Source organism: Dryobates pubescens, chromosome 23 (assembly GCF_014839835.1).
Source record: "Dryobates pubescens isolate bDryPub1 chromosome 23, bDryPub1.pri, whole genome shotgun sequence".
NCBI lineage: Eukaryota > Metazoa > Chordata > Aves > Piciformes > Picidae > Dryobates > Dryobates pubescens.
In genome coordinates, this window is record NC_071634.1 from 7,347,119 (window position 1) to 7,369,872 (window position 22,754).

General features: G+C 42.4%; 1 protein-coding gene across 3 annotated transcripts in view; it reads right to left on the reverse strand.

Annotated features, from left to right (window-relative positions):
* The window catches only part of RGS12 (regulator of G protein signaling 12), a 90,268-nt gene that overhangs the window by 35,657 nt on the left and 31,857 nt on the right, over positions 1-22,754 (reverse strand). For 2 of the 3 annotated variants that reach the window (XM_054172131.1, XM_054172129.1), the window contains 3 exons: positions 13,620-13,641; positions 3,826-3,995; positions 387-479 (listed from right to left, as the gene is read on the reverse strand). In XM_054172131.1, coding sequence (XP_054028106.1) covers positions 387-479; positions 3,826-3,995; positions 13,620-13,641 — 285 coding nt within the window. Of the gene's footprint in view, positions 1-386; positions 480-3,825; positions 3,996-13,619; positions 13,642-20,872; positions 21,622-22,754 lie in introns of those variants that run through there. The other variant, XM_054172128.1, reaches the window with a different exon arrangement.

Here is a 22,754-nt window from a genome sequence, read left to right on the forward strand (position 1 = left end):
AAAACTAAGCACAACTCCAACAATTGAAGAAGTAACCAAGACCCAACACTGTTCCTTAAGGGGACCTACAAGAAGGCTGCAGAGGGAGTGTTTGCAGAGGCCTATGGTGATAGGATGAGGGGCAATGGTTAGAAACTGCACAATAGAAAATTTAGATTGGATGTTAGGAACAAGTTCTGCACCATGAGGGTGCTGGAACACTGCAACAGGTAGCCCAGGGAAGTAGGTGAGGCCTCATCCCTGGAGATATTCAAGGTTAAGTTCAACAAGGCTCTGAGCAACCTGATCTAGTGGAGGATGCTCCTGCCAACTGGAGGGATGACCCTTGGAGGTCCCTTCCAACCCAAAGCATTCTGTGATTCCACTGAAATAGCACACTGACTTACCTCTTTTTTATCATGTGCAGGTACATGGTTAAAATATTCACAGGCTTGCCAAAATAAGATATTTTCTTCACTAAATTCCTTCCGCAGAAATTCCTAGGGGGAAAATAAGTAGGGAAGTGTCTGAGAGGAAAGAACTCACTTGTTTCAAACAACACATTTATGATGCTTGATGAGTTTGGATAATGGCAACATTTCAGTCTCAGCCAGTTTTTCCTCTGAAGTAAACATGCACATCTAACATGCATCTAGTGCTTCTCCTTGCTATCATCCAACACACATGTAGAGCTTCTGCTCTTTCTCTTTCTTTTTAAATGGATCCAATTAAGAAGCATTCAATCAAACTATTTGCACATACAGGGATGAAGTTTGAAACCTCATGTTAAGTAGAACAGAAATTAGTGGATTCTCCAAGGGCTGGAATACCTCTGCTATGACAATAGGCTGAGGGAGATGGGGGTGTTCAGCCTGGAGAAGAGAAGATTCTGGGGAACCTTGCAGCTGCCTTCCAGTACCTGAAGGGATCCTACAGGAAGGCTGCAGAAGGACTTTTCATAAGGGTGTCTGGAGACAGGACAAGGGGGAATGGTTTGAAGCTGAGAGAGAGCAGGGTTAGACTGCATCCTAGGAAGAAGTTTTTCAGTACAAGGGTGGTGAGGCTCTGGAATAGGCTGCCCAGGAAGGTCGTGGCTGCCTCCTTCCTGGGGGTGTTCAAGGCCAGGCTGGATGAGGCCTTGAGCAGCTGAGTCTAGTTTAGAGGCATCCCTGCCCATGTCAGGGAGGTTGGAGCAGATGACGTTTGAGGTCCCTTCCAACCTGAGCCCTTCTATGGTAATGCTTTATATCTGCATTTAAAACTCATCCTGTAAACCAGCTGTCTTTAATTGCAGTTCTATCACTATAATAGACTAGATGTCTGTTGGGCAGTGCCTGTAATTAATTCTGTACTCATTACAGCGTCGTTCTGCATCAAATAACAACTTGACAGCGTCTTTTATCACTGCTTGCTGATGTGGTTCTCCTTGGAAAATATATTCTTAGAGGAAAACAAAAATTCTCTCAGTACAACACACAACAATGAGGACATTTCTCTGAGAGCATCTAAAATTCCAAATGAAGACTGGCACCCCATTCAGTTGGGAAACTGAACAGCCACAAACTGGCCCTGATTCAAATTTGGGGAACACAATATTCTCTCAGCATCTATGTGGTGTGTTTTTTTAGAGCATTTTAACCAAGGAGGAGGAGACAGAAAAAATAATTAACTTGGTCCTCTGAACAACGAGGCACTCATGTCATTGGAACAATGCTTGTTCATACTTTAATGCTTTAGGTAGCAGTGTTTAATTGGAAATTGTGGCCTCCAAGCCACAACTTAGACCCAAATGTCACACTGGCATCACTCAATCTTCCTTGGCATACACAGCAGTGGCAGAAAGCAGTGTAAGAGGAATCTTCACAGAAATTCCCCAAACTTCACTTTGTGGTTTTAACATTTGGGTAGTGTTTAGGGAGTCCAGCTTAAGAAAGAAATTGAGCTAAACTACAGTACAGGGAGTCTAAATACACAAGCAAGCTCTCAACTGAAACTAGAAATTCTTCAGATACCTAACCTGACACACCAGACATGTAAAAGACACAATCCAGAAGAGTAGTCAGGGGACATTTCTACATTTAACATGTAATTACAGATTAAAAGAGAATCAAATTAGTGAGCAGGAACCAGAACTCAACTCCCTACTTGCCCACTCACTTCCTTCACTACGAATCTACAGTCAGTCTCCTGCTTCCTTTCTGGACACATGGTGGCTGTACACCATTTCAGCTTCAGCAGGACTAAGTGGTTCCCCAGTTGGGACATGATATAGCCTAGGAGTTGTCAAGCATGGCTGAAAAGCTGAAGATGTTGCCTTGAACCACTCGAGGAAGCAACTTGCAATCAGGTCTCTCATTTCCTGGATGGCTGCTCTCTAATCAGTGACTATTTGCACAACATGCAAAATCTTTTCCTTTTAGAGTCATTCCTGCCCTGTGACAAAGCTGTCCTCAGGAAAGGCCTCTGCATGCTGAATTCCAAAGGCATGAGGATGCTTTCCTATGTAATCATGAATTAAATGTAGATACTTCAATGCTTGAATACTGCACAAATTTGTAACTGCAGTGTGGTGACAGCCAGGTTGCAAGTAATGGCTCTGGAGATGTGTTGCACACCATCAATTTCAACACTCTCCAGTTGTTCTTAAAATTGGCTTTCCCTAACACATGCACTTGTGCAATCTTCATTTTAACAAACACCTTCAGGGAGGGAACACCCACAACCTTCCTGGGCAGCCTGTTCCAGTGTCTTACCATCCTTACCCTAAAGAATGTCTTCCTAATTTCCAGTCTAAATCTGCCCTCCTCAACTTCAATCCATTCCCTCTCATCCCTCACTACAAGCCCTTGTAAAAAGTCCCTTCCTAGCTTTCCTGTAAACCCCCTTCAGGTACTGGAAGGCTGCTCTAAAGTCTTCCTGAAAGAAAAGCTGCACTGAAAAAGTCTTCTACGTGGCTTCCAATATCCCAGTGGGTAAATGTGAACAGATAACCAGACCTTAGGAATCTGTTGCCTTTCTCTTGTACAAATAGAACAAAATGGAATTGGTTTACAAAATGGGGAAGCTTTTGAAAAGTTTAGACACAAAGCAAAACAGAGGCTCCACTTTTAGCTGAAACTTTGGGTCACCAGCAATGCACAGCAGTGTGTATTTTACTATCAATTCTTCCTCAGTTGTGAAGCAGTTTAAGCTTAGAAAGGTGCTCAGAGAACAATTGTGTAAGAATGACCTCCTGCCTCTTGTCCTGTGTAAGGAGAGTGATGACAATGAACAAAGAACACAGGAAAATGACTGCAGCAGTGTCAGGTATTTTGGAAGGTCTCTGACTGCCCTGGTGAGACCACACCTGGAACACTGTGTCCAGTTTTGGGGTCCCTAATTCAAGAGATACAGAAATCTACTGGAAAGATGACTGGGGGACTTGAACATCTCTTCTATGAAGAAAGACTGAGAGACCTGGGGTTGTTTAGATTGGAGAAGAAAAGGCTGAAAGAGGACCTGAACAATGTCTGTAAATATCTGAGGGGTGGGTATCAAGATGAAAGTGCTAGGCTCTTTTCAGTGGTGCCCAGTGACAGGACAAGGAACAATGGATACACAAGCTGGAACACAGGATGTGCATCTCAACATGAAGATGAGGGTGAGGGTCAGAGCTCTGGCGCAAGCTGCCCAGAGAGGTGGTGGAGTCTCCTTCTCTGGAGACTTTCAAAACCCACCTGGATGCACTCCTGTGTGACCTGCCCTAGGTGATCCTGCTTTGGCAGGGGGGGTTGGACTTGATGATGTCTGCAGATCTTTTCCAACCCCTCCCATTCTGTGATGCTGAGACTGTCCCCCCAAACTTACCGAGAAATATTTAACACCAACAGGATCCTGAAGCAGACGCTCAAAGGAGACAGCCCAGCTTGCAACTCTCCTTTCTCGAAGGCGTCGGCAGCTCTGGACGCTGGGAAGGCTGGCATTGCTGCTGAGGCTGTTCTCACTGATGCAGTCTTTTAGATCAGTACTATTCAGCTCTGGTAAAGAACAAAGACAAACAAATTACCAACAAGGAATCATTCCCTTTCACCCTTCAGCATCGTTTCCTCGGTTTATCACACCTCCTGCTCAAGATCACAGCAGTGGGGACCTCAAAATCATGGAATCACAGAATGCATTGGGTTAGAAAAGACCTTTGAAGGTCATCTTGCCCAACCACCCTTCCCCATTTTTATTAGGAGTACCTGCATAGGCAAATCAAACCCAAACACCTCTGAATTTTCTTTTCTTCCACTGCAAAGAAAAGTAAATGAGTATCTTAAAAGCAATCCCCTGTCAGAAGCAAAAGGGGCAGGCACAAAGCTTTTTTTCTTGCTCTACAATATGAACTGTAGTTGAAAGAATTGTCTGCTTACATCCTTCACCCCATAGACTGCACTCCCTCATAAGATTATCCAAGGAAGGCAGACCTTCAAGACCCCCCCTCTTGCTCACTAGAAACTGGGCAAAACCCTATTTGATGATAGGAGACAGGAAAATTTCCTATCCACTTAAAGCAGTAGAGACTCTGTGACTTTTCACATGTGAATGAAGATTCCTGTTGGATACTGCAAATTTAGGAAAGGAGTCAACTGAGGAAAAGAATACTAAAGAAAATGAGCCAGTAATGGATGGCTTTCTCATCCATGGCAAGCAGAGGTATCAAACTATAGATCCTCAGTTCATCATGGCTTCTGATAAAAACAGGGATCCATGACTCCCTTCCAGACTTGAGCCAACACCATGCAATACTCCAGAGACTGCAAGCTGAGAAGTGACCAGAATCTTTGGATCTGGAGTAAAAAAAGTGCTTGTGGTACTGGGAGAAACACATTAACAGGAACCCAGAGAGAACTGAGGAACACACAACCTTGTGGAGCAGCCTAACTAATCATTTCAAGCATTAACCTCACCTTTATCAGAAAACAGAATATACACCAAAAAGGTGACAGTGGTTCAGGGAGGTATAAAGGTGAAAAGAAAGTGCTGCTCTAAGCAGAAGAGGGAATTAATCAGCAGGGTGCTACTCAAACTTCTCATTTCTTTGTTGCATGCTGTCCTACAAACCACCACTGTCCTCATCTCTCTGTCAACACTGATGTTGTACTCACACACTTCACAGAGGTGATCTGAGGTTTAATTAACTCTGAAGACACAACCAAATAAAGCCCTGAGCTACCAGCTCCGATCCCACAACAGCCCCTGCTTTGAGCAGGAAAGGTTGCACTAGAAAGGTGCCAAACTGATTGAGAATCTGTGATGAGACAAAAGCAGACATACCATTCTTTGAAAAATCAGCAGTAATACATGTGAGGAAATAATGTCCTCAATGATTCTATGCCAAAAGGAAAAGCAGCTATGCAGCTCACTATAAATGTTAACTAATTGAGACCCCTGAATTCACAGCCAGAAAGACATGGCCTGTTCTTCACAATGGCATTTTTTATTGTTCCTTATTCTCCTCAGTTTATCACCTGGAGTAACTAAAGCCAGGAGTAATTTCACTACATTTAGTACATAAGATCACCCAAGGTCTCCTTTCCTGCTATACATTTCAAAGCACTTTGCATTTCCAAATTTTATGTTACAAAACATTACTGCTTCTCCATGGAAGCATGAACTTTGGGGGAAGGGGGGCAGAAAGGGATCATTCAAAGATAGTTACAGCCACAAGAAAACATAGATTCAGAGAATTCAAAGAATGGTTTAGGTTGGAAGGGACCTTGAAGATCACTTAGTTTCAACAACTACTGCCATGGGCAGGACCCCTTCCACTGGAGCAGGTTACTCGAGGCCTCATCCAACCTGGCCTGTGTCAAGTCTTTCAATAAACTGACAATTATTTCAGGAATATTACTGCATGAATTGGCTACATTTCATTTGCACAGAGTATTTTAATAGGCCATTAAGACAATATGACACTTTGTACTTTAAGCTCCAGAAACTGTGCACGCAGTGTTTGGTTTCTGAGGCTTATTCCAGTAAAGTTTGACTTTGCAACAAAACAGAGCACAGGAATTAAACAAGGCTGCTGCAAATCTAAGATGTAAGCCCTCATCCATTAATTGCACTTCAAGAACCATCACTGCAAGTCCACAGACTTCAGTGGGGTTGCTTGTATGAGGAGGAAGGGCTGCAGCAGACAAGAGGAGCCTGCTGAGGCTCAGCACTCACTAATCACTTTGCCAGTCTACTTGGTCTTGAAAACATACCAACATTCCACACACAGGGGAAAAAAGTTACAAACCCTAACATTCTGTGACTCTGTGTGTGTGTGAAAAGTTATAAAAATAGCTCTAAAGAAAACAATTTAAAAGTCTGCATGTAAACATAGTTCTGAGACTATTTTAAATGCATTCTGCAGCTCAGAAACATTTACTAAGAGCTAACAGTTAAAACGCTGTGAATCTCTGCAAGCAAAGCTATTGCTTAAGACAAAATCAGACCACAATACAGAATTGTATTAGGGAAGAATGAAAATATTAGGGAAGAATGAAAATCATAGAATCAACCAGGTTGGAAAATCCAGCAATATTTTCAACAAGGATAATACCTGAGGGCTGTAATAACACATCAGGTGCGGTGATATTTTTCGTTGCCTTATCATCGTATTAATCAAAGGTGATTAAAAACACTCAGCAAATAATGCCAAATTTGCTTCCAACAAGTATTTATTCACTGTTTCCTTTAAGGTGCAAGAAAAAGCATAGCCAAGTCAACTGTTGGATTCACTAGAGAAGACCTGTCACCACATGGGCCTCATGCTCTTTAACATCTTTATTGATAATCTGGATGAGGGCATTGAGTCCATCATCAGTAAGTTTGCGGACGACACCAAGCTGGGGGCAGGAGTTGATCTGCTGGAGGGTAGAGAGGCTCTGCAGAGGGACCTTGACAGGCTGGACAGGTGGGCAGAGGCCAACGGCATGAGATTTAACACATCCAAGTGCTGGGTTCTGCACATTGGCCACAACAACCCCATGCAGAGCTACAGGCTGGGGTCAGAGTGGCTGAAGAACAGCCAAGAAGAGAGGGACCTGGGGGTGCTGGTCGATGGTAGGCTGAATATGAGCCTGCAGTGTGCCCAGGCAGCCAAGAGGGCCAATGGCATCCTGGCCTGCAGCAGGAACAGTGTGGCCAGCAGGAGCATGGAGGTCATTCTGCCCCTGTACACTGCACTGGTTAGGCCACACCTTGAGTACTGTGTCCAGTTCTGCCCCCCCACCACGATGATCTTGAAGGTCTCTTCCAACCTGGTTTATTCTATTCTATTCACAGTGAAACTACTGTGAAAGAAGCTAATGTGAATCCTGACGAGAATGATATCTAAATTTATTATCTGAAGTATTTTGCTTTAATTCTGCAGGTGGATACGTTTTGTTTCCCAGTCCAGGATATAAATAGACACCCACTGCTTGATAGATCTGGAACAGTTTCAGATCCTGCCTCACTCCTAGAAGGTTCAGTCCCCAGTGTTCTCCAGTGACAAATGATCAAAACTTCCTAGTTCCTTTCAGACAAAATCAGAAAGGTAAACTCAGCTCACATAGCAAACCATTTAAACCTGTTTGGCTGACAAGAGGGAAATTAGGGAGCAGCCAACAGGGCTCAACTCTAAATCCACAAGTCACAGTGCCCTAGGACTCAAAGGGATTGCAAAAAGCTAGGCAGAGCTGTCATTAGCAGGTCAGCTTCACCTTCCTCCCTGCAAGTGGTGGCTGCTCAGCATCCCATTTACAGACCCCAGGTGTTGACCCAGTGGGTGACTGCTACCTCCCCATTACTGCCTGCTCCCTACAGCTTCTTGGAGTTAGATTTGCTCTGAACTGCGCTACACTGGCAGATGACAGAACAAGAGGACACAGTCTCAAGCTGTGCCAAGGGAGGTTTAGGCTGGATGTTAGGAAGAAGTTCTTCACAGAAAGAGTGATTGGCCTTTGGAATGGGCTGCCCAGGAAGGTGGTAGAGTCACCATCACTGGAGGTATTTAAGAAGAGACTAGATGAGGCACTTGGTACCATGGTTTAGTTGATTAGATGGTGTTGGGTAATGGGTTGGACTTGATGATCTCAAAGGTCTTTTCCAACCTGGTTAATTCTATTCCATTCCATTCCATTCTATCTCTGGAGGTCCCTTCTAATCCCTACCATTCTGTGAATCTCCTTCCTCTGGTAAGCTGCCAGCTTGCCAGCTCTGGAGGTCCCACGAAAACAAATGAACCACAAGGAGACTCTCAACAACTTTGAGAGCTACTGGAACAGGTCCTCCAACGTGTTAAAGTAGCATTAAGGGATCACTCATTCACAGCAAACTGCTCCTATGCTGGTGGATTTTGTGTAGCTAATTCAGGTTTTTCTCAGAACTCTGTGAATTGATACCGAACCCTGACACTGCTTTGTTTTCCCTTCAAGGGAGAATGAAGTCAGCTTGCTTTTAAAATCTCTAGGGAATCCTGATGGAATACCTGAAAACCAAGCAGAACAAGGCTGTTTCCCAGAAGAGGCTTGATCATTCTAGTTTCTTTTACCACATAGATAAACAGTTGCAATTAAACCAGTTACAGCCTAGTGAAGGCACACCCATCAGAAACAGCCAAGAAGTCAAAAGGGTCAGACTGGCAGAAAAGCCTCACAAACTAGAACAGTAGTGCAGAAATTATCCAAATCAAACTTAAATGATGATTTGCAAGCCCTAACTCCTGCTCCATTCCCCTTGCAGAGGAATGTTTCCAGGGCAAGATATCAGTGTCAGGTTTCCTGACTCCCACAGCTCCTGCACGCTGAGCAGAGCCCACCTTAGAAAGCAGCAAGGGGCAAACTTTCCAGCCGAGTTACACACTTGGTCTCTTGATCACTCTGTGATGATCACCAGAGGAATCATAGAGCCCTGACTACCACCCACAAATGGCTGCTGTGCAAAGTGGCTTCTACCTTCTTGGTAAGTGTTTAATAGAAGAAAACTAGATATTGGGAATCTCAGGATGCCAGAGGAGTTTACTGTGGGAATCTCAACTCAGGTGCATGGACAACTTAGCAGTGCTGTGATGGTTCCTCAACCTGCTGCCTTTCTTTCTCCTTACTGCGTGGAACACTGACCCATCCTGCATACCCTGTGAAAGGAGGCTCCTCACTCAAGCATCCCAAATCCTGGGGACCTACATTTATTTCTGTTCTGCTCTATCAAAAGCCATCATACCTAACCTGGAAATACCACCTTCTGTGCAAGCTTTCAGTTTTATTTATTACCTCCTTCAAATACAGAACTGGCAATAGAAGACTTCCTACAAATCCTCAAGCCCCAACATTTTACACCTTTTGTGGTTATACATTCTATGGAGGGTCTTGGTTGTATCTGTTTTGCAAAACCAACATTATGTAAGACAATGCAAGGCATTTAATCAACTGAAATCTTGAAAGCTGACAGGATAAGATGGTTTTGAAAGTTTTCATTTTAAATCATATAAAGCAGTGAGTGAATACAATTAATTAAGGATTGGTTTTGTATGCACTGGTTTATAAAAACCCATAAACAGTACTGAACCTCCAAATACATTTTATTGTTGTGAGAAGCTACACCTATTTCTTGCAATCATCAGAATGCACACATTTAGATAATGAAGATATTTCAGTTAATCACTCAATATATTACCTGGATAGAGCTGATAAGAGCCACTGTGATGCCACCTAATCAAATACTTCAAGGCATTCACTGAAAGCCATCCTTCTGAATCCATACCAACTTCAGCTGTAACGTCCTGGAACCCATTGGGTGCAGATTAGTCTTACTGTAGGACACATGGTTCTGCTGCAAGGTTGGGATGAAGGAAGCTCAAGCATTTCTCCTCTGTGAGGCTGAGATGAGGGAAGCTAAAGCATTTCTCCTCTGTGAGGTTGAGATGAGGGAAGCTAAAGCATTTCTCCTCTGCAAGGTTGAGATGAAAGAAGCTAAAGCATTTCTCCTCTGCAAGGTTGAGATGAAAGAAGCTAAAGCATTTCTCCTGTCAGGTCAAGATGAAGGAAGCTAAAGCATCTCTCCTCTGTGAAGCTGGGATGAGGGAAGCTAAAGCATTTCCCCCCCCAGACACCATTCTAAACAAACTGATTCTTTAGCTGCATGGCTCCAAGCAGAGGAAAGCAATAGCATACTTAACACAGAGCATTATAAAATGCTGCATAAATAATTTATAGACAAGACCTTTTGCCACTGCTGCTAAAGGAACTTGAATTATTGATGTTACAGTGGAACACAGCTACAGCAAGCCCCCACTGCCAATGCAGCTCACAAACCAGCAATATAGCTGAGGGAGGAAATAATTCACCTGGGTTTATAGTGCACAAAGTGTAAACAGTGGTTTGCTTTATTTTGGATTTCATTGTGGATTTTTTTTTGTTCTGCCTTCTTCAGTTACTCTGCAAAAAAAGCAGCTTTACATTATTTATTATTGTAAACATCAGATTCCTTTCCAAAAAAAAAAAGAAAGTCTTCGAGAATGCTTTTCCGATGGAAATTTCTTCCAGGTGATAAACACTAAACCCCCAAAAATCAGCAGAAGCTACAGCAAGGTTGTACCTCAGGAAAAAGACATGCAAATGGGATCTGCTACACTGAAGTATTTGGAAATAATAGACTTCAGCTCTGGGGAACTGATCTCTGCAGAGAACAGCAGGCAAGAACTGACTTGGACATTCTCAATAGCACAGATACTCAGCACCTGCCTGCCTGGAGACGGATGATGAAATATTTCTATTATACATCCTCTGACTTTAGGGTTTTCCTGTTGTAAAGTGTCATCTATGTATCCATAGCCAAAGTCAGCCATAAGCTGAGGACTCTTAGAAGCATAGAGTCATAGAATAGTTGGAAGAAAACTCCAAAGGCCATCTAGTCCAACCTCTCTGCACTCAGCAGGGACATCCTCCACTAGATCAGGTTGCCCAGAGCCTTGTCCAGCCTGACCTTGAACATCTCCAGAGATGGGGCCTCAAATACCTCCCTGGCAACCTGCTGCAGTGTTCCACTACTGTCATGCAAAAGAATTTGTTTCTAACATCCAACCTAAATCTTCTCTTCTCTCATTTCAAACCATTGCCCCTCGTCCTATTAGTGCAGGCCTTTGGAAGCAGTCCCTCTGCAGCCTTCTTGTAGCCCCCTTCAGGTACTGGAAGGCCACTGTTAGGTCTGCCTGGAGCCTTCTCTTCCCCAGGCTAAACAACCCCAGATTCCTCAGCCTGTCCTTATAGCAGAGGTGCTCCAGCCTCCTGATCATCTTTATGGCCTCCTCTGGACCCATTCCATCAGGTCTGCATCCTTCCTGTGTTGAGGGCTTTTGATCACCCCTGTGATGCTGCCTTAGATGGCACAATGCTGGAAACATCAGCCACAGCCTGCATGCTGTGCACACGCTCACTGTTCCCACAGTCAGCAGAAGCAGCCAGATTCCACGATGGGAAGTAGGAGAAATTTGCTAATTACAGGTCACTGTAGTAAGAAAAAATGGTTTCTGCTATTCCTAGAGCCTAGAGCTCTGGCAACACCACCACTAACTGAAGCAGCTCTTTGACACAGCTTGCAAAGCCCAAGTGCACTGCTTTGGCTGATGAGCACATCCCAGCTTTGCACAAGCTGAGTTGTCATGTAAAATAAATGCAACAAGAGGTAGATGGCTTCCAGTGCCTGTCTCTGAAGTAATAAAAGCTATATCACACGAAGCTTCATCCACCTTGGAATGAAAATGTACAGAGAGCTGTCATGCCTCCTACTGTACTGAAGGGATGTATATAAACACATAATAATTACTCTTTACAGATGTATTTCACTCCCTAGACTAAAGCTTGCAATAGTATCTAGTTATAGGCACAAAGACTGCAATTAAGACTTAGCCTGGGAAGGGAAGAGTGCACTGCTACACCGATGGTTACAACAGCGAAAACGTCTCTAACATAGACGTGCTCCAAAATGTGTAAATCTCTTGCTCTACCAGGGAAATGGGTTAGAGAAGACTGGAAAAAAATTCAGTGCTGTGACATAATAAAAGTGAAAGCCTGAACATGTAAATTGAGACGTGAACCAGAGCTTTTTACTCAATCTGCCTCTAAATTCTGCTTACAGTCTCTCCGGCTCTTGCTTTTCCAATCCACTTTCTAGGTATTTAAGCACAGATTCAATATTTCCCAGTACAGTTTAGCTACTGCTTTTTACTCAAATTAAACCCTCCCTCTTAAGGAGCATTTAACAACAAAGAGGGAGTCCATGTTGAATCTTCAGCACTAGCTGAAAAAAACAGGTCATACAACTCAGCAGAAAAAATGCATTTATCTTATTGCCTGTTCTTTCACCTGTGCAGCCTACATGGATGGCCCTTGAATTTCCTGACTTCACAAAAGTGAACAGAATTAATTGTGAACACACAATTACCTAGGGAAGTGGAATGAAACACAGAAGTCATACTGGAAAAACTGAAAGTAAAGTCAGATATTTAAAACAAACTCTCAGCCGCAGGCCTTAAAGCTTGCAATAACTATCACAGGAGTGCTACCACAGCGACCTCCAAGCTTGGGTAGACAACAGAAGTTAAATAATTTTCATTTAAATGGGAAAAAGAACCCTTGGGGAGCAAGATAAAAGTACATTTTTTAAGATTTAAAAAAAAAAACCATAATAATTTTTTTTTTGCCCCTCAGCACCTGGAACTTCGTTCAGCCTCATAACCAAACAAAAAAGCCTGTGCTTTGTCTTTAGTTTTTACAGCCAACAGGTAGCACCAGGGGAATGCATACACATTTTCTCCACAAAAACAGAGGCTACATTTTAGAAGTAGAAAACTCTTCTCAAAGAATAGCAAATGGAATAAAATGTATGTAAGTGAGTCCCTCTGCAGGATCAAGTGAACCAGCTCCTGCCAAGCAAGACAAGTGAGAAAAGCCACCTCTGGTATACCCTAAACTATACAAATCCCTTTATTCCATTGAGGAAGCATGCTTAAATTGTTTCAATTAACTTCAAAGTTCAGAGAAACCATCTTCTAATGTGGACATCCCTTAAAACATTAAAGCCGCATTAAAATCAAAACAAGCAAGCAGAGGTGATGCAGAGGAGTTTGCTTAGAAGTACTCCAGAACTGCAAAAGCTCCACACTGGGATTTCACATATGTCAAATTACTTACCCCCTTCTCACAATGCATCACACTGTAAAGAAATGTCAACCTCAACAAATGCACCAGCACAGGTTACAGCTTAGGAGGTAGAGCATATCCCTTCGAAAGCAAACAGGGTATGGAGATGACAATACAACAGAGAACAAGATTTTATCTACCATCCAATTATACAGAAGTCTACCAGCTCTGCCTCTTTATTGTTAAGGATGAAGAAGCCCAGTTGTAATAAAAATGTGCATATAGATAGAGATGTGCCACCAAAGAAAGTGATGCAAATAAATCAGTGGAAGTATGTTAATGTGACCCTGCAGTATTGTCACTGGCACAGCTCCCAGAGAAGTCACAGAGTTCTGCACCACTTCAGACTCACATCTTGGAATATGTCACCTTATTTACCAGGCATTATATTGCTTCATGTGGAAAATTGGTTCTTTTTCATTAGAAAAGTAAAAACAAGCTTCAGCTTACCTCCATCAGAAACAGTTGCTGACTGCAATAAGAAAGAGAAAAAGAAGTGTTACTTAAGTTTCATGGTTAAGTCTTAGAAATCTCTGAGCTTCACATAACATCTGAAGTGTTAGCTGCTATTAGCATCTTATTAACAACAGATAACATGATAGAAGAAAATCTGAAGAAGGCAGTCATTGGTTTCTCACAGGTGTTTTCTTCCCACCATGAAATTCACCCCAGGCCTTTAACCGCTACCCTGGAATTTGATCTCACCAGTATGTACTGGGTGAAGTACATCCTGCCTGCTTCCAACAGTCCTTCTTAGACTGTAAGTGGCGTAGGTGAGAAAGCAGCTGCCTCACAAGTGACCTGCAAAGACTCAAAGTGAAAACACCACCTCACAGACCTTATTTTGCTGCACTACCTGGAGATAAAAATTTTGATTCTGTATCTTGTCAGACGGAGAACTCTGAAATCTTTCCCTGTCCATCACTTCTGACTTCCACAGAGACAAAAGGATGGTAAGAGTGCTTCCAAGAAGTTAGGTAAGAACTCCTCACCGTCAGCAAATTTAATGAAACACCGAGGTTTGTGTGCTTATCCACCCTAAACTTCTCACCTTTGATCACAAATTACACCAAGGCAGTTAACATTTCTGTAAAACCAAGAAGGTGACCATTTCACTGCTGGCAATTTGACACTCAGCTGAGTGACAGACTGGAAGGACAGCTGATACTTACATTCAGGTTTCTGCTCATTTTTAGCAACCATTAAAAATTGTAAGTATTTCAGCTTAGGGAATCCTTTCTTAGTGATTGAGAAAGTGTCCTAAAGCTTTTCACTTTCTAGATAGTTAAAAAGAAATGCTCTTATTTTGTACTGCTCTACAAAAAGCTACAGGGTATGTTATAGCATCTACAATTTCTTCAAGATGGAAGCACACAGAAGACCAAACCATACACACAAGTCAAGAGACAAGCCCTCTTTCCATAGTTTGTCTGTGTTTGCCAGCCTTGGGAACAAACATTCCCTCTCCCCTTCTGTGGTAGCCTAAAACTACCACACCTTCAAAAATCTACAAAATCCTTAAAAGAATGGAATATTGTGTCCAGTTCTGGGGCCTCAGTTCAAGAAGGACCTTGAGGAACTGCTTGAAAGAGTCCAGCATGGAGCCACAAAGATGCTGAAGGCAGTGGAACATCTCCCTGCTGAGGACAGGCTGAGGGAGCCTGGGGCTCTTGAGCTTGGAGCAGAGGAGCCTGAGGGGTGACCTCATTCATGTTTATAGAGATGTGCAGGGCAGCGTCAGGAAGATGGAGCCAGGCTCTGCTCAGTGATGTCCAATGACAGGACATGGGGCAGTGGGTGCAGCTGCAGCAAAGGAGATTCCATGGGAAGAGAAGGAAAAACTTGTTAACTGTGAGTGCACCAGAGCCCTGGAGCAGGCTGCCCAGAGAGACTGTGGAGTCTCCTTCTCCAGGGACATTCAAAACCCACCTGAATGCATTTCTATGTGACCTGTCCAGCATGATCCTGCTCTGGCAGGGAAATTGGACTGGATGATCTTCTGAGGTCCCTTCCAACCCCTAATGTTCTGTGATTCTGTGATCTCATCTTTTATATTTTCTGTTCCACTGCAGAATCTCCCACTGCTGTCAACACTATCTAAAGAACACCACTTGTTACAAACTGCTGTGGCCTCTCCATTCACAGAGGACCTGATCTAGATTTTAACCCAAGTTTTCTGGACTTTTCAAAGCCTAAACTAGGCTCCACTGACATCATTCCTCTGGTGCTAGTTCATAGAATCATAGAATCAGTGAGGTTGGAAGAGACCTCAAAGATCATCAAGTCCAACCTGTCACCCAACACCTCAGATTAACACAAACATGAAAAGCTCCCAAAAAAAGGATGGTGTTTTGTGTTTCACTGCACAAAAATAAATGCTTCTGATCTGTAAAGCACAACAACAGCATCAAAAATGTACCCAGGCCTCTCACTTTTTTTAAAAGCAGTGTATCAGGGTATAAAAAAAAGTATTTCTGTTTTGGGTAGAGCTCTTCAGTGAGGCTCAGGACATCCTTTCTCCTTCTACTCTGCACCTACTTCTAGCCAGCACATTGTGATTCCAGAAGCTGTAAGGCGATTCATGCTTGTAATTAAGAAGATTTAATTTACATTACTGAAAACTGGTTTATAAATATGATTGCCTCTAATTTCTTATTCTCATATTGTACAGAACAGCTGATGAATAATTTCCATGTCATTTCTTAAGGAATGAAAAAGGGGATGACTCAAAGTAAACTAATAGTACCAGTTTACACATAAGACAAGAAAACAATACAAATGCTTTCAAAATGGAGAAGGCTCAGGGGATTGCAGTCTACAACTACCTGAAGGGTGGTTGTAGCCACGAGGGGGTTGGTCTCTTCTCCCAGGCAACCAGCACCAGAACAAGAGGACACAGACTCAAGCTGTGCCAGGTGAAGTTTAGGCCAAAGGTGAGGAGAAAGTTTTTCACTGAGAGAACTGTTAGCCATCAGAATGTGCTGCCCAGGGAGGTGGTGGAGTCACCGTCCCTGGAGGTGTTCAAGAGGGGATTGGACTTGGCACTGGGTGCCATAGTTTAGTCATGAGGTCTGTGGTGACAGGTTGGACTTGATGATCTTTGAGGTCTCTTCCAACCTTGGTGATTCTGTGATTTGAGGGCCATTACTTTGGCAGCCTGTGGGAATCCAGATTCAAGCACCAAGTTGCTTAGTTGCTTTTGAAAGATGGCAAATAAACCGCACAGGATTCTCATGAGAGTAAAAAGAATTCTACTTGGTCAAAACCTGAGAAGTAAACCATTGCAAAATGTAATTCTACAGGAAAAACAGTGTGATTTCAGAGGAAAGCTCAAAGATTACAGCAATGATACCACATAGTGAAGTTCTGTGGACAATGAGAGCACTTTTACCTCAGTCCATTCAGCAGAAGTTAATGCACTGAGCTTTCACACCATGGTTTTGTGTGTTTAGTTTAAATGCTTTGGCTGATTAATCACCTTAAGTTACATGGACCAACATCTTAAATTCTCTCCAAGCAAGGCTTTAGCAATTATTATGTTTAAACATTTAAAAAAGTAGCACCCCATAGCAAGAACAGGATTTCTCATCTAAATATCAATCATCTCCTCCTGGGCTATTAAAGTATTACAAATTTTCCTTTGGTTTTGATGTACTCCAGCTACATGGTATGGGGTTTTTGGTTTGTTTTTTTTTTACATTATAGAATCACTGAAACTCCCCATGATGTTCCAAGGATTAACAGTTTCCTCCTGTAGATCACAGAATAAAATTTCTTTTACAAGGGCTGGAGCTCCTCTGCTATGAGGACAGGCTGAGGGAGCTGGGCTTGTTCAGCCTAGCGAAAACGCCGGGGGGCCCTCAGAGCTGCCTTCCTGAAGGAGCCCTTCAGAAAGGCTGGAGAGGAACTTTTCATAAGGGTGTCTAGCAGTAGGACAAGGGGGAATGGTTTGAAGCTGAGGAAGAGTAGGTTTAGACTGGATCTTAGGAAGAAGTTGTTCAGTACAAAGGTGGTGAGACTCTGGAATAGGCTGCTCAGGGAGCTTGTGGCTGCCTCGTCCCTGGGGGTGTTGAAGGCCAGGTTGGATGAGGCCTTGAGCAGCTGAGTCTAGCTGGGAGGTGTCTCTGCCCACGGAGGGGAGGTTGCAGTAGATGATCTCCGAGCTCCCTTCCAACCTGAGCCAGCCTGCGATTCTGTGATTCGCTTAAAGCCATCTATAAAACAAAACTAAATCTGCTCAACAAAAACCAGCTGGAAACCAAAGCTTGTAATTATTGTGTAAGGATTCACAGCACTGTGTTCAAAACATGTTTGTGACTATGTAGAAATCTCAATATAATAAACCTGTCAGAAGCTGTGTGCAATCCCCATTTAGACAAAGCAGTTTCTCTCCTAAACTGCTGAGCTGAAACTTGTCTAGATTTGTCCAAAGGTATAAGTTGCAAGACCAGATTTTTTTAAATAGGAGGATGATCTCATTTCACAAATTCACTATATGTTGGGGGCTGGTTTTTATTCTTCACGCTTCCCACCACTGGAGGCTCTTCAGGACAAAATTGGATCTAATATGCATAGAAAGTTTGATTATTTGATGAAATATTTATGTGCTAAGTGTTAAATTAAGCACTGCCTATTAAAAACCACATGCATTGAACAGCTCTAAAATTGAACAGTTCCTGTATGCCCCCAGTTCTGAATGATGAGGCTGGAAAGGGCATGACTCCCCCACCCACCACCACCACTTAGGGCTAATGTGAGGATTTTTTAAGAAGTATCTTGTTATTTCATTGCAAATGACAGGACCTAGAGCTGTTCGTTTTGTGAGTGTAACATGATCTATCACTCAGAGATAACATCAAATTGCATTCAACCCTCCAATCTTTCACTGCCAGATAAGAACTGAAATTAGTTCTTCAAATTACCCTGAGTTCCCAACTGATTTAGGAAAGAACCCATGGGATATGCCAGGACCCTGATGGTAACAAGAGTTTTAGTTTAAGGAAGTCTTTAGCTTAAGTCTTGGTGTGTCTCTTCATGGGAACTCTACTTGCTCATCTCACTTCATTAGCACCTAGGGCACACACCACAAAGGTGGAGGATGCAACTCCCTTCCTTAGACTTCAGGGCAAGATCTTGATCCCTGGGATCCAAGTGAGGAGCTCCGTGCCAGGACCAGGAAGCTTAACAGTGGCTTCCCAGTTATCAGCCACCATAAAAGATGTTTCAGGTCTCTGTAACCTGGCAAATGCTTCAGCATACATTAGATAGCACCAAGTCCTGATGAAAAGAAAGCATGTAAAAATTTCTATTCCTATCATCTCACTTGGCTAAGTGGAAAAACCAGAAAGGCCCATGAAGTTTTTGATGTCATGTTAACAACCTGCTTGCAACAAACCTAAAAGAGCATTATCTTACAATAATTAACAGGGAAAAAAACTGCTTTGGAAGTAAATTCTATTTTTTTTCCAGAACAGACAACATGGTATTTTGCAACAAGAAGGTAAAAACAGAGAGAGGGCATAAAGGAGAAGAATTCGTAAGGTTGAAACAGCCTCTATCTTTTAGCTTTCATTGTCTATAAGCTGCTAGATTTGGGCACCACTGCATCAAACTGGTCTGACGAAATCTTGCAGTTGACACAAACTCTTATCCAGAAAAATCCACCTAGTTCCATTTTACATGGATGAAACTACGGAGACTAAGCAATGCCAAAGTCTGCAGTAACATCATGATGCAGGAAACCCCCCAAACACCCATATCCCAGGCATTACACTGAGCAAATAAATCCATGTGTACCCAGATACCACAATACAAAGATATCCTTTTTCTCCACCCCAAGATTTGTTATCCAAGTCAAAGTCATGCTCAAATACTTGAGCAGAACAAAGGGGAAGACAGGGATACCAAGAGAGGTGACACATCCTGGGAAATGCCAGGGCCTAGCAATAAAATGGAACAACATGAAGTCATCTGTGCTAATGGAATGTGGGTGAGTGCCTTCCTGAGTCAAGAAAGTCATGTCTATTTCCAACCCCTGAGATACAGAGAGGAAAAAAAATCTGTAAGGAGAGCAAAGACAGATTCCTCTCTCCTACTCTAACAATCTGAAGCTAATCAGAAACACCTCTTTATTTTCAGAGTGCCCAGAAAGATTCAGAGAATAAAGGGATTAAAAATGACCTCTCCCTGCATCCTTTCTATAATACACTTTCTGCCAGTACAGGAATTGACTTTTTGCTGCACCCAAGGAATTCTCAGACTGCTGCCTTCAGAACCTGTTAGACTTACCTGGTACAATATCCTACCACACGCTATTTTACACAAGCCCCTCTAAGGAAGCCTTCCACCCTGCTCCACCACCCTTCCAAACTGATTTTCTCATATGATCTCAAGACACAAAATAAGTTTGGGAAACTCGCCGTGCTCTTTTAGAGCTGAAGCCCTGAAGACTTACAGACCGAAGCCAAACAGCCAACTTCCAAACATTCTGTCACTTAGCTCATGGAAAGCTCATCACTCAGCTGGACCGTCTGCTCGCACCTAGCTTTGTTCAAACTCCTCATTACACCACCTGAAGCAACTTCTCCTTTTGCCAAGGTATGAATTATGAGCTGGTACCCAGACCTTCAGCCACATCACTCCAGGACTTACATTACATACAGGTATTTTTATCCTTCTAACTACATCAGAGCATTAACACTGTACAAATGCCACGAACTCGAATGATCTCTGGAAGGAAGATCACGTCTCAAAACGTGGCTCATACTTTTGTAACATTCTAAACAAAAATATATAACCATATGATTTATAAATGATTGCTAGATTTTCCTTCTAGGAAACAACCTGAAGTATACTTCCCACCTATGTATTAGAGTAGCAGCACAGTGTTTTTACCCCCATTCCAAATGACTCTTGCAATTAATTTCATGATTTAGAATTCTGTGAGGATGCCCCTTCAGAATGCCACTTAACAGGGGGCTATTACATAATGTATCTTTTCAATTCTCTATCAAAGAGCAGCATTTACAATAGTTAATGCAAAAGCATTACAGATCTAAGAATCCCCAAGGATAAAACAAAAACTAACGTATAATAAGATTCCTGAAAACATTCAAGGTTCAATATTGCCGTGGATTTCAATCTATAAAAGCAACCTGTGAAAGGTAAATGATGTGACATTCAAAATCCTTCTCAGAAATCAATGCTTTAACTTCTTACCCCAAATAAAACAGATCTCATCACCTATAAACACAGAGCCTTAAATGCAAAGCCATCCCTAAAATTACTTTGATAAAGATGCACACAAAATCTGTACAGCTTTACCTGAAGATACAATATTGCTATAATGGCACAAAAAGCACAAGCAAAATACATTGCACAGCCTCAAAGAGAAAAGCCCAAACCACAAACATGCTGATTTTTTAGCTTTAAACACATTGGGCAACGTTCACAACACAGCTCAAAATCTGGATGTTAGTTGGTACAGTAAGATTCCCTTTAGTCTGCTGATAAAACCCAATGCTGGCATTCACACAGGAATTTCAACTCTTAACACTTTAAAGTTAAAAAGCTTTAAGGCTAAGCACACAGCATTCTGAAGCTGGCAACATTCTCCTCTAATTTCTTGCCAATGACAATAGCCTCTTCTAATTTCTCACTGCAACGATGCCTTGCCTCAGCTATATATAATTCAGATCACTTACCCGCTCCTCGTAAGAAACAGCAGTTATTTTTCCTAACAGCACTCTTCCTAAATTCATCTTCACCTTAATATGGAAAAAGCATTTCCTTAACACATCAGCTTCTCAAAGACTAAACTAAAAAATTCACCTCTGTTCCATGCCTGTACATGCCAGTAAAGTTTAAAGGCATTTCGTATGAAGTTCTATTTTACTCCCTTGATGTTACCCATAGCAACAGGCCAATGCAGGAAGCTGTGGTTCGTCAGGGATTCTGATTAGATCTCAATTATCTCTCACCAGCAAAGCTAGATCATTTTATATAAATCCTGCTGATTGCATTCCAAAACGTTTCCTCTAACAAATCAGGAGAAGAAAACGACGTTGAGTTGTGTTCAATAAAACAGATTCCCAGGACAGCTCTCAGAAAAAAACATCAATTCATCACCCTCACATTAGTTACAGAAACATTTGCAGAGTAAACCACTATTTTCAGAGGTTTACATAATGCAAGCCAGAATAAAGTAGGACCTCAGACGGTCTTTTCTGCTTAACTTTGCAGTGGTTAAGACCATAAATTGCATGTAAAAATCTGCAGTACAAGGAAACTTGGCATATTTGGTTAAGCCTAGGAGCAGCCTGCTGTCACTAAAGACAAAATTCCCCTTCCAGAAACCAACTGATACTCTGCCCTTCCTTCTTTCCTCACTACCCAAGCCTGTGCTCAGCTGATGTCAAGACAGCTCTGTGCACAGCCCCTTCGGAACAGAGAGCAAAATAGGCTACTCGTAATGAAGAGGGAAGTGCTATGAACTTGCCTGTGACAGCAGTGTCTTCAAGAGACTCTATATGGAAAGCACAGGATTCCAGAGAGAGAGAGAGCACCCAAACCATTCTGGGTTGTTAGTTTTTAATCCATCAGAATACAATTTTCTGCTAAAACAAGCACCAGAATTGCAAACTAGGGATGATTAGTGGGCATTTTTCTGCTGTTGGGATGTCCTTAAAAACCAGTGTGGACTTACTATCAGCAGTCTAAGGAGGAGGAATCTTCTCCCTAGTTCAACGTGGAATCCCCACATCTATGCAGCTCCTAGGTCGAGCCCCTAATATAAAAACACCCCTAAGAAGAAGGCAAATATACAGAGAGAAAATGAGAGGAAAAAGAAGTTAAAAGCTTTTGCTCAAGATCTCACAGTAAGATTGGCTGGCAAAGGACAGTCCAAGTCTGCACAACTTCCTATTTGGGGATTTAGGATGAAGAGACTTGGCCAATGGAAAAACCTCAATCTTCTCAATTCTTCTCAACTTAATTTAGAGTGATCAGAGAAGAAATCTGAAGCTAACTGCAGATGAAAATGGAGGAAGCATACTTTAGCAAGCACTCCAGGGACACGAGCAAACGGCTGCAATGGACAAAGTTAATTTTATGATTGATGACTTGTTTGAACAGGCACACCACTGCACTTCTGAGTGCTGCCTTCTCCCAGCATTTAATACCAGGAAGAAATGCAATGGCCACAAACAGGTGGGCAGACAGGAAGGAAATGTGTTTTATAAATTACACCCTCCATTATTTTAGAGATTAAGAAGCAAATGCCCAGGTGATACATGCACAGAAGGCCAGTTTAACTATGTGGACAAGTATTAAAAAAAACACAACAACATTCTTTTATAAAGAAAAGGGTTTGAATATTGTGTTTTGCGTGACATGAAACCAAGTGGGATGCAGAATGCGTTTTTCACTGTCAGTATCTTAACCAAACAGCAGCATCACTACAGATATGTACGGGATCGAGTGCACAATAATCCCTACACTGGGTAAGTAAAAAGCACAAATATTCAGAAATGCCTAGAGAGCTTTCCTAGTGAGCATCCCTTTGGAGTAACTCAAAAATAAAGGACT